The 14,860-nt window shown below is 38.8% G+C and overlaps 1 protein-coding gene across 26 annotated transcripts in view; it reads right to left on the bottom strand.

The window, feature by feature from the left end:
• Positions 1-496: 496 nt before the first annotated feature.
• The window catches only part of CaMKII (Calcium/calmodulin-dependent protein kinase II), a 164,107-nt gene continuing 149,743 nt past the window's right edge, over positions 497-14,860 (bottom strand). For 25 of the 26 annotated variants that reach the window (XM_012286657.2, XM_076533276.1, XM_012286653.2 and 22 more), the window contains one exon: positions 497-14,020. In XM_012286657.2, coding sequence (XP_012142047.2) covers positions 13,888-14,020 — 133 coding nt within the window. In that variant the 3' untranslated portion in view covers positions 497-13,887. The remainder of the gene's footprint in view (positions 14,021-14,860) is intronic. The other variant, XR_013038685.1, reaches the window with a different exon arrangement.

Genomic DNA, 14,860 nt, shown 5'->3' with positions numbered 1-14,860 from the left:
TTGATTGTATACTGTTTATAATATAATTTGAGGGTCCAAAATGCTTTGGCCTCTTAAATTACTTTTAATTTCACAAGTTACTTTGAAACATATTGTCCTGTATTGACTGCAGTATATTCTGATTGAATTTTATGTTGAATTACAATTTTTACATACCTCACTTCTTATTTTAAATTTGAAGGAAATTAAGTATCTTCAGTGAATAAAAATAAAATGTGAACCCGTCTGACAATGAACGTCCAACAATCTAATCTACTTGAATGACAAATAAACTTACTCCTTGTAATAAAATTAATTATTATATTAATGAATGTATGTAACAGATGAATAGAATAGACGAATGTATAAAGAAATTAAAGACGAAACAGAATAGTCTTGAGTATAAAGTAATTAAAGGTGAAAAAACACGTAGGTTAATAAAGTTTGAAATAAAAATGGCGGACAAGGGAAATCGTGGTCGAAGGCACGAACCGGAAGCGTAGAATTGGAACGGGTGTGTATTTCCTTGTTTTATTTCTCTGAACATTAGGACAAAATTGTAATCAATCGCTTATCCGTTTACCGTAAATCCAATAATGTTTGTAATAATGAATTAGCGTTATATTAAATGTACCGATGAGAGATTTAATAATCACACTTTCTCCCTGTCTCTCTCCTCCATTCTCTCATTCGCGCACGCTTTCATACTTTCTCTCTCTATCACTCATTCTCACCACCTTTTCTCTCTTTCTCCTTCTAATTAACATTAATCTGCGAAGGATCGAGGATGCCAGGATTCTCGCGGAACTTCCCGGTTCGTCCTCTCGTTTCTTCAACGCGACACCCGATGGAGCAGAAAACAAACGAAGCTGGAAAATTCGAATCCGTTCTAGCACGCGCATCATCGATCATTTTGGAAGCAATTATAAAATCACTAGATTATCCCTATGCCGCTTTAACTCGTTATCTCCTAACTTTATTCGAATAAATGGTTAATATTAATAGTTAATATTGATTCTCTAACAAGCGTTCCTCTTTGCTCTACCGTTTAAGAAGTAAGCGTCAAAGACAATTAATTACCGAGTGCTATTTCTCGTACAATAATTTCGGGGCTTAAGAAATTATAATCCGGGAATTCGAGAGACTTTCAAATTAGACTGTACAGGGGCTGCTCTAATTCGAGAGAAGACAATTGAAAATATCGATGATCCGTTTCGTTGAACGTACTAAATTTCGCGAACCGTGCTTGAACCATCGTACATTCGAATTCTCACGTTTTTCCAAATATTTCGACTCTTAAATTTTCTGACTTCAGGTACGTCTTTAATTGATCAAATTTTCATATCTCCTCCATTGGGTGTCCGTCAATTCCGTCGTTTCGCTCTCCGTTACTCTCATTTTCTCTCTCTCTCTCGCTCTGTGCTCTCTTCATCGCAACGCTCAAGAAGTAAAAACACGAATGTCGCGCGGAATCGTCATCGCAAAATTGCACGTGAATAATTCCTCTAAAATACGCGTGACGGTAATCATATTAACAATAACAATGATAATAATTAATGATGACAGTAATAATAATGACAATAATATCAATAAGAATAGTAGTGAACGTTTATAATCTATTAAATATTAGTTTTTTTTTCCATTTTTTTCACTTTTTTTTTCTTTAGTCGGAAGGGACGTCGCTCAGATTTGTTTTTTTATTTTTTTCATTTTTTTTTTATTTATTTTCGAGGCACAGTTGGATCGCACGTCCGCTAGAATCGTTTTTTTTTTGTCTTCGTCCACCGAAAAAACGGCGGCCTCCCACTTCCTCTTTTCTCTCGTCTTCTGCCGTGTGTTTTCTCGTTCGCAATTCTTTCTTCTCCCTCGTTTTTTTTTCTCCTTTCATTTTGTTACTCTCGCGTTACTCTCTTCCGCATCGTGTTTGCTATTATTTTTTTCTTGATTTTGTTTAAGCTCGAAAGGGTTTGTTCTTCGTTCGAACAGCGTTCACAGTGCGTTCTTGACCCGCGTCTACGTTAACCAAAATTTACATCTTCGGCAAAACATACTTCATTTATAATTTTTATTTATAACTTGCAGAACGTTCAAACAGTATTTGAAAAACATTCGATGCGACACTTTAAGAATTTGGCGCGAAGTTTCAAATAGTTGGCGGGAAATTTAAACATTTCATAAGAGTACGCCATATTGAAAAGAAGAAAAGTTCCAATAAAGAGTATGTAATTTAAACATTAAAATATTACATTAAAACTATTTTTATGTGAAAAACGGTAATATTAAAACTGTCAGCGAATAAAGCAAATATTTAAGTAAATACAAAAGTGTATACTTGAACGTAACATTAAAGTTAACTTCAAATAATTAACAAATAAATCGAAGATAAATTGTAAGAGATCTTTATAATCTCGAAGATGTTTATTTCAGTTTTGGTGTAAATTTTGAGAAGCGTAGACGGGGTTTTAACCATTCGACGCGTACGATCGCAGAATGAAACGAGAAAAGTAAAGAGGATCGAAAGAAAGTTGCCCTTTCGTGCTCTTATTTGTCTCTTCAGCAACGAACAAGATATGTAAAGTGTATCGACGCCGGTTAAGGAACGAGATCGAGACGCATCGTTCGATGAGAATAAAACGTGTCCACTTGAGAATTCTAAAATTTGTCCTGTTGTTGTATCATCGAGTAGAAGCGACGTACGCGTCGAGGTCGTCGATCCGATCGATCGATCATCTCGTGCAAAATCAACCGAGCTGTACCTCAAGATATACAATTATATATGCACTGATACACGCGCACGCATGCACAGTGGACACACGCACACGCTAAAATACAATGAATTTAATTTCACATGCTTACGTAGGTGGAGTCGCAAAAATGTATGGAATCGATAAAAAACTGTTCGATCACGGACACGAAGTAGCGTAGAGACGAAAGGAGAGGTCGAAATAGCCGAACACCGTGTTTTCGGTCGCGTTTCTATCGAATCGCGAACTTTCATCGGTTTCGTACGTTCGCGTGGGGCATTACGCTCTTTGCTTTTTATCGTGGGTTTTCGGCGTTGATCGGACTCGCCATTAAAAATATAGTTCGTTGAAATTTTCGTATTGGTTCTACGTGAATTTACTTGGTAAAATGGTCATTCGAAATTTCCAATTTTTGAATTTGATAATTTGCACATTTCCAAATTCTTAAATTGTAATATCTTTCAACATTTTCTGATACACCATGTTCTAAGAATTGATTTTGTATTAATGAGATATAAATTAATGAAATTATGTAATTAATAATAATTAGTGAAATGAATAAGCTTAATTAAATTATAGAACGTATATACTTGACAGAACTATATTTTTCATGGCAGTCTGTGTATCGTGTAATTACACTTCAAATCGCGCATCGGAAACCGGAAACGCTCGGGAGGAACTTGATTCTTCGTCATCAACGCCTGTATAGTACTCTCCCGAAGAATTTGGCTGATTCGGGATCGCTATGTGTACGTTGTATGGGCTTATTTCCAATTGTGACTCGCCGCACGTCTCACTCGCGTTATATCGCACGATACATGACTCTAGATCGCATGGTACACGATTCAGTCGCGTTATTCCGCATTCACTGCTCTTATTCTACATCGCGACGTACCTCGTTTTATTTCGCATCGCGATGAACCTCGTTTTATTTCGCATCGCATTCCTTCGCGTTACTTCGCATCGCATGCGGTTCACAATAAATTTTATATTATGGTAAACAATCGCAAGGGCTTTACAATTTATTTCACATTGTGACAATCGCGTTATTTCGCACTGTAACGATTCACTCGCGTTATATTGCATAATGTGATCGATAATCCTTTTACATAGCATATCGCGTTAACCCATAGCGTTATTTTGAATTACACGTTGTTTCATCGAATTCTGTCGCTTCGTACTTCACTCGCGTTATATTGCATAATGTGCCAATAATCATTTTATACCTCATATTGTGTTAATCCATAACGCTACTTCGAATTACACGTTGTTTCATCGAATTTCGTCGCTTCGTACTTCACTCGCGTTATATTGCATAATGTGCTAACAATCTTGTTATACCTCATATTGTATTAACCCATAACAATGTTTTGAATTACACGTCGTTCCATCAAATTTTGCCGCATCGTACTTCACTCGCGTTATATTGCATAATGTGATCGATAATCCTTTTATATAGCATATTGCGTTAACCCATAGCGCTACTTCGAATTACACGTCGTTCCATCGAATTTTACCGCTTCGTACTTCACTCGCGTTATATTGCATAATGTGCTAATAATCTTATTATACCTCACATTGTGTTAACCCATAGCGCTACTTCGAATTACACGTCGTTCCATCGAATTTTGCCGCATCGTACTTCACTCGCGTTATATTGCATAATGTGCAATAATCTCGTTATACCGCATATTACGTTTACCCAAAGACCTATTTCACATTACACGTCGTTCCATCGAATTATATCGCCTCGTGCTTCCCTCGCGTTATATTGCATAATCTGGAAATCTTGTTATACTAAATATGGCAGAGCCCATAGTTACTTTTTCCCTTATTTCGCCTCACCTCCAATTTACTCGCGTTATATCGCACGAAGCGCACCAACCCTCGCGTTATTTCGCATGGTGCGATCAGTCACAGATGAAAATAAGTATGTATGTGTAAGTGTGTATACCGCAAAGGTGCCACTGAAAATCGCCGCTAATAAAATTGGCGTGACTTGTCGAGTATCACGCAGAAGACGCTAATTGTTCACCCGACTAGCTTTAATTACACGCTAAGGTGATTAACCGCTTAGCTGTTGATTGAACATGGTAATTCGGTTGTCACGGCGCGGTGCCGCTTTTTGTGCGCGCGTACCATCTCGATTCATTTCCTGTTGTCGGTCATCGCGCGAAAAACCGTTCTCTCGATTCGAAAACGGGCTCTTTTCGATTCTCGTCGATTTACGCGATTAACACTTTGACCGTTCCGCGTCGAAATCGTAGAAAACTCTGCTAGAATTATACTCGCGGCAAAATTTTAGCTAGATTACTCTTTCTAGTGGACAGACTTTTAAACATCGATAGAATTATCCGCGACTGGTTAACATCGTTTCCATTAAAATAGACGACGGATTTTCGCGAGAATTCACGCGTCACGCAAAATGTTAATTCAGCGACATTCACTCGGTAGCGATATTCAAATCGAGTTTGAACTGCACGTAGTTGGATTCGAATTTGGAATTTCGCGAGGATTTTCCCTCCAATTAACATAGTGATGACCTCGTAACACGTTCTCTCGCTTATTTCCTTGAGTTCGTACCCACACGCAATTCCTTAATTGGCAAATTGGAAGAATGAGAAAATGGGGAATGACTAGATTCGAAAATTGGTAAATTTGTCAATTAGAAAATTCGGGTGTAGAAAGTTGGAAAATTAGGAAGTCTCTAACCTTACAAATTTCAAATGTCTACCTTCCTAAATTCCCAAACCGCTAAACGTGAAAATTTCGCCCGAGTGAAGGGGGACTCTGAACAACGTTACTAGAAATTTAACCGTGAAATCGGTCCCACCCTCCCTTCGATCCAGGGAAGCAACGAAACCAAGGAAGAAGCAAGAGAGACAACATCCGAATCAAAAGTGAACCGTTTTCTCGTTCGATCGATAAGCTTCTCGCCAATTCGCAACGTAACAGTAGAAAATCGTAGGAAACGTCGGAATCGGTGCATACGTATACGGCAGAACAAGTTAAGTTTAGTCAAGCAAAGAAGATTCTGTTGAATAGGGGAAAGTAAAAGATTTATACGTTTATCATGCGATCGCTCGAAATATATATCAATCGAATATAAAGACGAACGTTGCTCTATCTATTCGTTCAAATCGTTGGAACGATATCGAAGAAAAAAGCTAACCACGAAAATGCCTGCTCTTTTCATCCCTTCGGATTTACGAATACTCTCGTCGCGATTTTTCGCTACTTGGTTGAAGCAGATCTTGCTGAAAGTAGCTTCTGAACAAAATCGCGATACAGTTTTTTGATCCCACAATCAGTGTGTTTCGTTGAACTAGATTTTATCGATGGAGTTTCGGAAATTTTAATCCTTCAAAGTTTGAAAGATTTCCGAAAAGTGGAAGAAGTGTTTCAACAAAGGTGAACAACGGATAACAAGCACACCAAGTGTATAAAATGGCTTAAACTCTCTTTTCTTTATGGCCAACAAACTTAAGTAACACGGTACTAAAACTTATGGAACAGCAACGAAATTAGGCAAGTTGGCGTAACTAGGATTTCTCTCTGGTTTAGTACCTTTCTTTTATTTAATGATAATATTCGTTGAATCAACTCGATTTGAGAGGTTTAATCGAAATTTTTATTCGATAATAAGTAAGGTTTACGAGATACAATTTTGTATTAAAATTTCATGAGATTCATTTCTAATAAGTGAAGGTTCATGCAAGATACAAATTGCTGTTAAAATTTCATGAGACTCAATTGTAATGAGTGAAGGTTTATATTAGATTCAATTTTGGGTTAAAATTTCATGAGATTCAATTCTAATAAGTGAAGGTTTATACAAGATACAAATTGCTGTTAAAATTTCAAGAGATTCAATTATAATGAGTGAAGCTTTACACGAGTAGTAATTCCACGCGTAGTAATTCCATGCGTGGTGACTCCAACGTGTTGTATTCCATGCGTAGTAATTCCACGCGTGGTGACTCCAACGCGTAGTAATTCCACGCGTGGTGACTTCAACGCGTAGTAATTCCATGCGTGGTGACTCCAACGCGTAGTAATTCCACGCTTGGTAATTCCAACGCGCAGTAATTCCACGCGTAGTGACTCCAACGCGTAGTAATTCCACGCGTGGTGACTCCAACGCGTAGTAATTCCACGCGTGGTGACTCCAACGCGTAGTAATTCCACGCGCAGTAATTCCACGCGTGGTGACTCCAACGCGTAGTAATTCCACGCGTGGTGCCTCCAACGCGTAGTAATTCCACGCGTGGTGACTCCAACGCGTAGTAATTCCACGCGTGGTGATTTCAACGAGTAGTAATTCCACGCGTGGTGACTCCAACGCGTAGTAATTCCACGCGTGGTGACTTCAACGCGTAGTAATTCCATGCGTGGTGACTCCAACGCGTAGTAATTCCACGCTTGGTAATTCCAACGCGCAGTAATTCCACGCGTGGTGATTCCAACGCGTAGTAATTCCACGCGTGGTGCCTCCAACGCGTAGTAATTCCACGCGTGGTGACTCCAACGCGTAGTAATTCCACGCGCAGTAATTCCACGCGTGGTGACTCCAACGCGTAGTAATTCCACGCGTGGTGCCTCCAACGCGTAGTAATTCCACGCGTGATGACTCCAACGCGTAGTAATTCCACGCGTGGTGATTTCAACGAGTAGTAATTCCACGCGTGGTGACTCCAACGCGTAGTAATTCCATGCGTGGTGACTCCAACGCGTAGTAATTCCATGCGTGGTGACTCCAATGCGTAGTAATTCCACGCGTGGTGATTCCAACGCGTAGTAATTCCATGCGTGGTGACTCCAACGCGTAGTAATTCCACGCGTGGTGACTTCAACGCGTAGTAATTCCATGCGTGGTGACTCCAACGCGTAGTAATTCCACGCTTGGTGACTCCAACGTGTAGTAATTCCACGCGTAGTAATTCCATGCGTGGTGACTCTAACGCGTAGTAATTCTACGCGTGGTGACTCCAACGCGTAGTAATTCCACGCTTGGTGACTCCAACGCGTAGTAATTCCACGCGTGGTGACTCCAACGCGTAGTAATTCCACGCGTAGTAATTCCATGCGTGGTGACTCCAACGCGTAGTAATTCCAACGCGCAGTAATTCCACGCGTGGTGACTCCAACGCGTAGTAATTCCACGCGTAATAATTCCACGCGTGGTGACTCCAGCGCGTACTAATTCAATTTTGTGTTAAAATTTCATGAGATTCAATTTTACGTGGTTGAAATTAAGGAAGATTCAATTTTGCGCGGTTAAAATTACATGAGACCCAATTTTGCATCGTTAAAGCTATACGAGATTCATTTCGGTGTGGTCAAAATTTCAGAAGATTCAATTTGAAGTTAATGCAATTTAATTTAACAAGTGTCAAGAAAAAACTAGTTTAAAATTCGAGTTTCATATCATAGGTTACACTGTCGCTACTATAACAATGTATTATAACATTTCGATCGATATCGACATCTTTGCAGCCTACATTTGAATAATTCCCGAATTCGAAACACGACCTAATTACGCCAACGGCAATATCGGTAACGAGAGTAACGACTAGATAAATTTTCGGTAGACTTGTACGGAATGTGAGAGAACAACCTCGTAGACTGTAGATTAATTAACGGCATTATACTAAACGTTACAAGCTACAAGAGACACTAACAAGTAAAGAGACAATGGAAACAAACTTTCAGCAAAATCCGACGTGGCCAAGCGAGACCCTTCCCATTTCCAACATCCTGTATTTTATTCTCACGCTGTTTTGTTCGATAAAAACATTTGGAGAGAAAGAATATTTCTCTCGTTGTAAACGCACCCCAAGGTTCTCCCGCTTCGACATCGCCGAGGTACCATTATCACCTTACCCGACCCACTTTAACGTTCGTAAACTCGTATTTATAAATGTGTATAATAAAGATCGTTTACGTGCTATTAACTCTTTTTTCTCGTTTTCTATTTTTTGGCTCGTTACATTATGTTTCCATCATATTTTTCGTATCCTGTGTCTAATTTCGATACACTCGTACGTCCATTCAGAATGTTCTTTAGTATCGTAGGAAAAAAAGAGATCGTGGATCTTACAATAATTCTTTATAGTACTCTCTCTCTCATTCTCTCTCTTGCACTCTTAATCTCTCTTATTTGTTACTTTTTTTGTCTGTTTTCTTTAAATCTCTTTCTTTCAACAATTCGTGTTCTCCCTAGACTGCTTTCGCTCGGCAATAATAATAATTGTAATAATAATAATAATAATCAATAATCAATAATCAATAATAATAATAATAATATTAATAGTAGTCGTAACGTGTAATGATAATCGTGTAATAACAATGATAATAAATCAATAATCGTATTTTTTGTTATTTTCTGTTTTATACAACAATCACACGTAGAAGCGACGAAGTTAGAGTAGTAGAAATAACTATTCCTTAAGTTTTTTTAATTTATGTTTATATTTATATTTATAATATAGTATCTGCAATATATTAAATCGTTTCATCATCTTCGCCATCGTTTATCATCGTCGCCTTCCACTCCTTTCTCGCTATTCTTGTGTATCAATATACATACGCGGTAGGTTTGTGGGACGCGCGCGCGCGCATCTGCACGCACCTACACGCGCGTTCCCAAGCGACCACGGTCGCGAGAACCGAACGATTTCGTACTGAAATTAACGCAACACCCTCCTCGGATACTAGATTCAACAGATTCTTCCTATCTGTTACCAGTATCCAATTACGCTCGCGTGACGCTCCAGTATCGCAAGGTTACTTCGAGATTACGCTCGTGGGATATCGGTTTACGATTTCACTAATGGGTTAGTATCAAGATTATGCACTGGATACTAGTATCGTGAGATATCGGTATACGATTTCACTAATGGGATAGTATCAAGATTATGCACTGGATACTAGTATCGTGGGATATCGGTATACGAATTCGCTAATGGGATAATATCGCAAGATTATGCCATTTGGATACTAGTATCGTGACGCTTGTGGGATACTGGTATACGATTTCATTAATGGGATAGTATCGTGAGGTTACGCCACTGGGATATTAGTATCGTGACGCTTGTGGGATACTGGTATGTGATTTCACTAATGGGATAGTATCGCAAGGTTATGCCACTGGGATAGTAGTATCGTGACGTTCATGGAAAGATTACTCTGGATACTAGTAAGGTATTCTCATAGGGTAGTATCACAAGATCACGCTGGTGAGCACTGATACTGCGAGATTATGTTCGTGGTACGCTGGTATTCATGGGATACTAGTCATAGGATAAGACAGTGGGATAGTATTATGAGATTATACTAGTGGAGGTACTGGTACAGCAAGATCACTCCTTTGGGATACTAGTATCACTAGATGAGATACTAGTATCGCTAGATGATGTTCATGAGAAATACCAGTATCTCAAGGTTATTCTTACAGGATACTAGTATCACAAGATCACAATCCTAAGATACTAGAATCACATGGTTATTCTCATACAGTGCCATGACCACAAGACACAATTCTGTGATACTTAGATGATGTTCATACAATACTAGTATCGCAAAATCACACTAATGAAATGCCAGTATCGCAAGGTTATTAATATAGGATACTAGTATCACAAGATCACAATCCTAAGATACTAGAATCACAAGATTATTCTCATACAGTGCCATGACCACAAGATACAATCCTGTGATACTTAGATGATGTTCATACAATACTAGTATCGCAAGATCACACTAATGAAATACCAGTATCGCAAGGTTATTCTTACAGGATACTAGTATCACAAGATCACAATCCTAAGATACTAGAATCACAAAATTATTCTCATGCAATGCCATTACCACAAGACACAATTCTGTGATACTTAGATGATGCTGATAGTATCATAGTATACTAATATCGATTACACTAATGCCATACCAGTATCACAAGTATACGTCAGTAGGATACTAGCACCACATTATGTTCCATAAGCCCTAGTATCCCAATACCAGCATCCCCATAATCTCCACCAGTGAAATCCGTGCAAATACCCTCCCTCGATACTAGAAGATACTAAATCGTGACGCAAGAACGTAAAATCGCAACCCGTTCACTTCCAAATGCAATCGAAACTCTAACACGCAGAAGTAGAAAGTGAGTTAGACACTAAACACTATCTATAAAATGGAGGAGGACGAAAGAAGAAAATGGTTCTCGCCGACATTTCATAACCGCGTGGCACGCGATTCGAGTAACGCCGGAAACGCGCGTGTGTCCTCTTCGCGCGACTGCACGCGCGCGCACCCCTATACATATTATAACATATATATAAATAAAAATGTTCCTTCAATAATCTCGCGGATGGAGACGCTCCTTTCTTTCGCACCTTTCTTCCTTTCTTGTCCCCACCGCCGAACGTGCATTGGTATCTCTTCTAGATAATCTTGTTCATTTTATAATCGATTTATACTCTCGTAAAGTCGTATCTAGTAATTAATAGAGGATGTACGAACGTGTAGAAAGATCCATCGTGCTTCCTTCTCCATTTTAGCGAACGAAGATTCAACAAAGTCTTCGATAACTTGTCGAATATTCTTCTTCGTTCCTCTTTGCTGGCAAACCTTGCGTCTTCAGACTTCTCCTTAAGATTTTCGCGCGGAGGCGGTCTGCTCTTAGGGACTCGACTCGCAATCCTGCTAGCCGCGAAATTGCCTTACGACAATGAGGTAACAACGTTTAAACATCGCTCTTCTCTCCCTCGACTATCGCGCGTATTTTAGTTCTGTGTGTGTACATGAGCGAATGAAAATAGTATTGGATAGTTAGGTTACCTTCAGACGACGGTTAAAACTGGGTTGTAAAGCTGATCATATATCAAAATATAGGAAACTAGATTTCAAGTTAATGTTTTTAATATTCATAATTTGCAGATTCTCAAGTATAATTAAGTTTCAAAGTCTAAATATACACAAATCTTCTTAACTTTGTCCCCTTCCAAATTGTGCAAGTGACCAAAAATTGAAATCTCCAGATCCCTGAATTTCTAAATCTAACTCCTCAAATCCTTAAGTCTAAATCTTCTAACCACCTAAGATCAATACTTCAAATTCCCAAAATTTTTAAATTCTCAAATGCCCAAACCCGTAACTCAAATCAAAAGTGGAGCCTGAAGAAACAATACAGCCTCTCCGGCACGTTCACAGTCTGAAGGTATCAAACCACACATGTTAACATAATACAATATTTAATTCAAAGTAACTGCAAGGTACATTAATACCATTTTCCTTCGCCATACGTATTACAATCTCCACGAGTGAACATAATTCAGTTCCCTCATTTAACCTCAAAATGAATTTTCAAAACCAGTGAATCTGTTACTTAATCAAATTTTGGAATGTATACGCTTTTATCAAACGAATTTCTTCGGAACGATAATTAACGTGTATGTGTGTGTTCGATCGCACGCGCAGATCTACATGGGATTCGTCTTAGCGGGAGACGAGAACGAAAATTAGAAGAAGAAAGTTACAATGGAAGATTGTTCTGTACAGCGACTATCGTTACGAGCTAAATACGTGGTTGCCGACGTGCCGGCGCCATCTTTCTCGACATTCCATTTTCCTCTCTTCCGTGCACCTTTACTTCCGCTCCTTTCTTCATGGTTACAACGCTCACTTCGTCGATGTCCAGCATCGAGTCGATCGGAACACATATCTTCATCTCGGTACTTTTTTCAGATCCTACCTCGACCTTTACTGATCTTTCAAAAATTCTGTTCTTCTCTTAGTTACGGGACTCTCTTAGATTCAGGAAGCAAAAGCTTGTCTAGGTTTTCATCTTCAGACGTTTTCTTCATTCCAGGTCAAATGTCTTAATCTCTCTCGATACAACTTTTCGTTTACCTTCAACATTTTGCTACATTTGATGATACATGAAGAAAAAAGCTTGTGTAGTATTTCTTCATCTTCATACTTTTTCTTTATTCCACGCAAGGTTGAATGTCTAGTCTCCCTCGATACAATTTTTCGTTTACCTTCAACATTTTGCTACATTTCATAATACATGAAGAAAAGCTTGTGTAGTATTTCTTCATCTTCATACTTTTTCTTCATTCCACTCAGGGTCGAATGTTTAATCTCCCTCGATACAATTTTCCTGTTACCTTCAACATTTTGCTACATTTCATAATACATGAAGAAAAGCTTGTGTAGTATTTCTTCATCTTCATACGTTTCCTTCGTTCCACTCAAAGTCGAATGTTTTAATAGTCTCCTTCAATACAATTTTTATATTATCTTCAACATACTGTTACATTTGGTAATTCACGAAGAAACAAAACCTTGTGCATGTATTCTTCATCTTCAGACTTAAATGTTTCAACAGCCTCCTCGATGCAATGCTTTCATCGTCTTCAACATGTGCTGTATTTCATAACTCATGAAGAAGAAATAATACGTTGTCCAGATTTTCATCTGCATTTTCAACTTGACCTTTCAGCATCTTCCCTTGACTCAACTTTCTTGCTACTTTGCTATTACTTCATAATTCATGAAGAAACAGAAACTTGTCCATCTTACATGATTTTCATGATTCATGAAGAAGAAGCTTCGTTTCAGGTTCGTTTCTCAGTTACGATCAATAATCTTCCCGTTATATTCTTAATCGTCGAAGAACAGAAGTCGAGGTGTTTTGAAGGTCGTATCTCTTCACCGGAAGTCCTCTCGTCGATGCTGCGTCACCGATCGGTGTATCGCGGTAAGTACTCTGAGCAGGTACCATTTAGCGAGTTAATCGCCGGCTTAATTCCAGCATTCTCGCGGCATTCCTTCCTCCATTTTGTCGCGCTTATAATACTAAGTGTGTACTCGTCGCGATAAACAAATAAATAGATACACGCCTGCATTATGTATTTATCCATTTATCCGACACGGGAGGTTGTAGTCTCGGCTTGTTAGCCTCGAATGTAACGCGTGTACGATGTGTGTATATACGTGTACCTGTGTGTGTTTGTGTTTGTTTGTGTATTGTTGCACGGTTCGTTCGTTCCACGTGTCGAGGTGACGAGCGTCCACCGACACATCGGCCTTTCTTCTTCGTCGTGTTCTTCTGCTTCTACATCCTCCCTCGTTTCTTTTCTCTTCTTCAACGATCGATTTACTTGTGGTTGAAGGAGAACGGCGATGGACCTGTCACCGCGCTTCGGTGGAAATGCACGTTTTGCCATTTGTTATCTCTCTTGTGCCACACGCGGCTCTCCTCGCTCTGGTGAGTGTGCGCTACGCCTTGTCTGCAACATTCGATCACATTTTTTTAACGTATCTATAACTCATAGGTATAACATGGGAATAGGTATCTAAGGGAACTTTAGTGGCTGAAGTTCAATTGTTAGTAAGGTTGAAGATAGCTGAAGCGTTGTAATTTGGGAATTTGGAGAGCTTGGAATTTGGAGAATTCAGGTTGTTGCAATCATTGACCCAGTAAATGTCGTCGTAAAACAAGGGATATTGGACCGAATATGATCAGACATAAAATACTTGCTCCACAGGGTTGTATTTCCTCCAAACTTTGGAGGTCGTTCAAATTTTCCTTGTATAGATCAAATTCTTAGCATCAAGTATATTTCACAATTTCCTTGAAATATCTGCTACATAGTTTTGTTCTTAAAACGTGGAACATGAGACATGTCTGATCATACACACCCTGCATCACTCACATATGATGTTCTTACATTCTTGAACATATGCATACATGTTCAAGATGAACATATATACATCACATGTATATGTGCATATGTGATATGTACGTGCATACGTATGTGTATGTGCATGTCACATATGTATACATGGATACATGTGTGTATGTATGTGTATACATGTGCATATGCATGTGTATGTGTACATGTAAGTGAATTATATGTATGTGCACGTACATATATGTGTATATACATATCACATATACTCATATACATATGTGTATATATGTGTATATGTACATGTATGTTGAAGGTGCATGTGCATATGTTGAACATTACACATGTCACACATACGTGTCTAAAAATGTATATATGATGTATCATGAATATTATAATAATGCAATATGTAATGTTTGTATGTCCCTCATTTTTCAA

Source organism: Megachile rotundata, chromosome 7 (assembly GCF_050947335.1).
Source record: "Megachile rotundata isolate GNS110a chromosome 7, iyMegRotu1, whole genome shotgun sequence".
Classification (NCBI taxonomy): domain Eukaryota; kingdom Metazoa; phylum Arthropoda; class Insecta; order Hymenoptera; family Megachilidae; genus Megachile; species Megachile rotundata.
The sequence above is the reverse complement of the archived record's forward strand: the minus strand, read 5'-3'. Positions and strand labels throughout refer to the sequence as shown.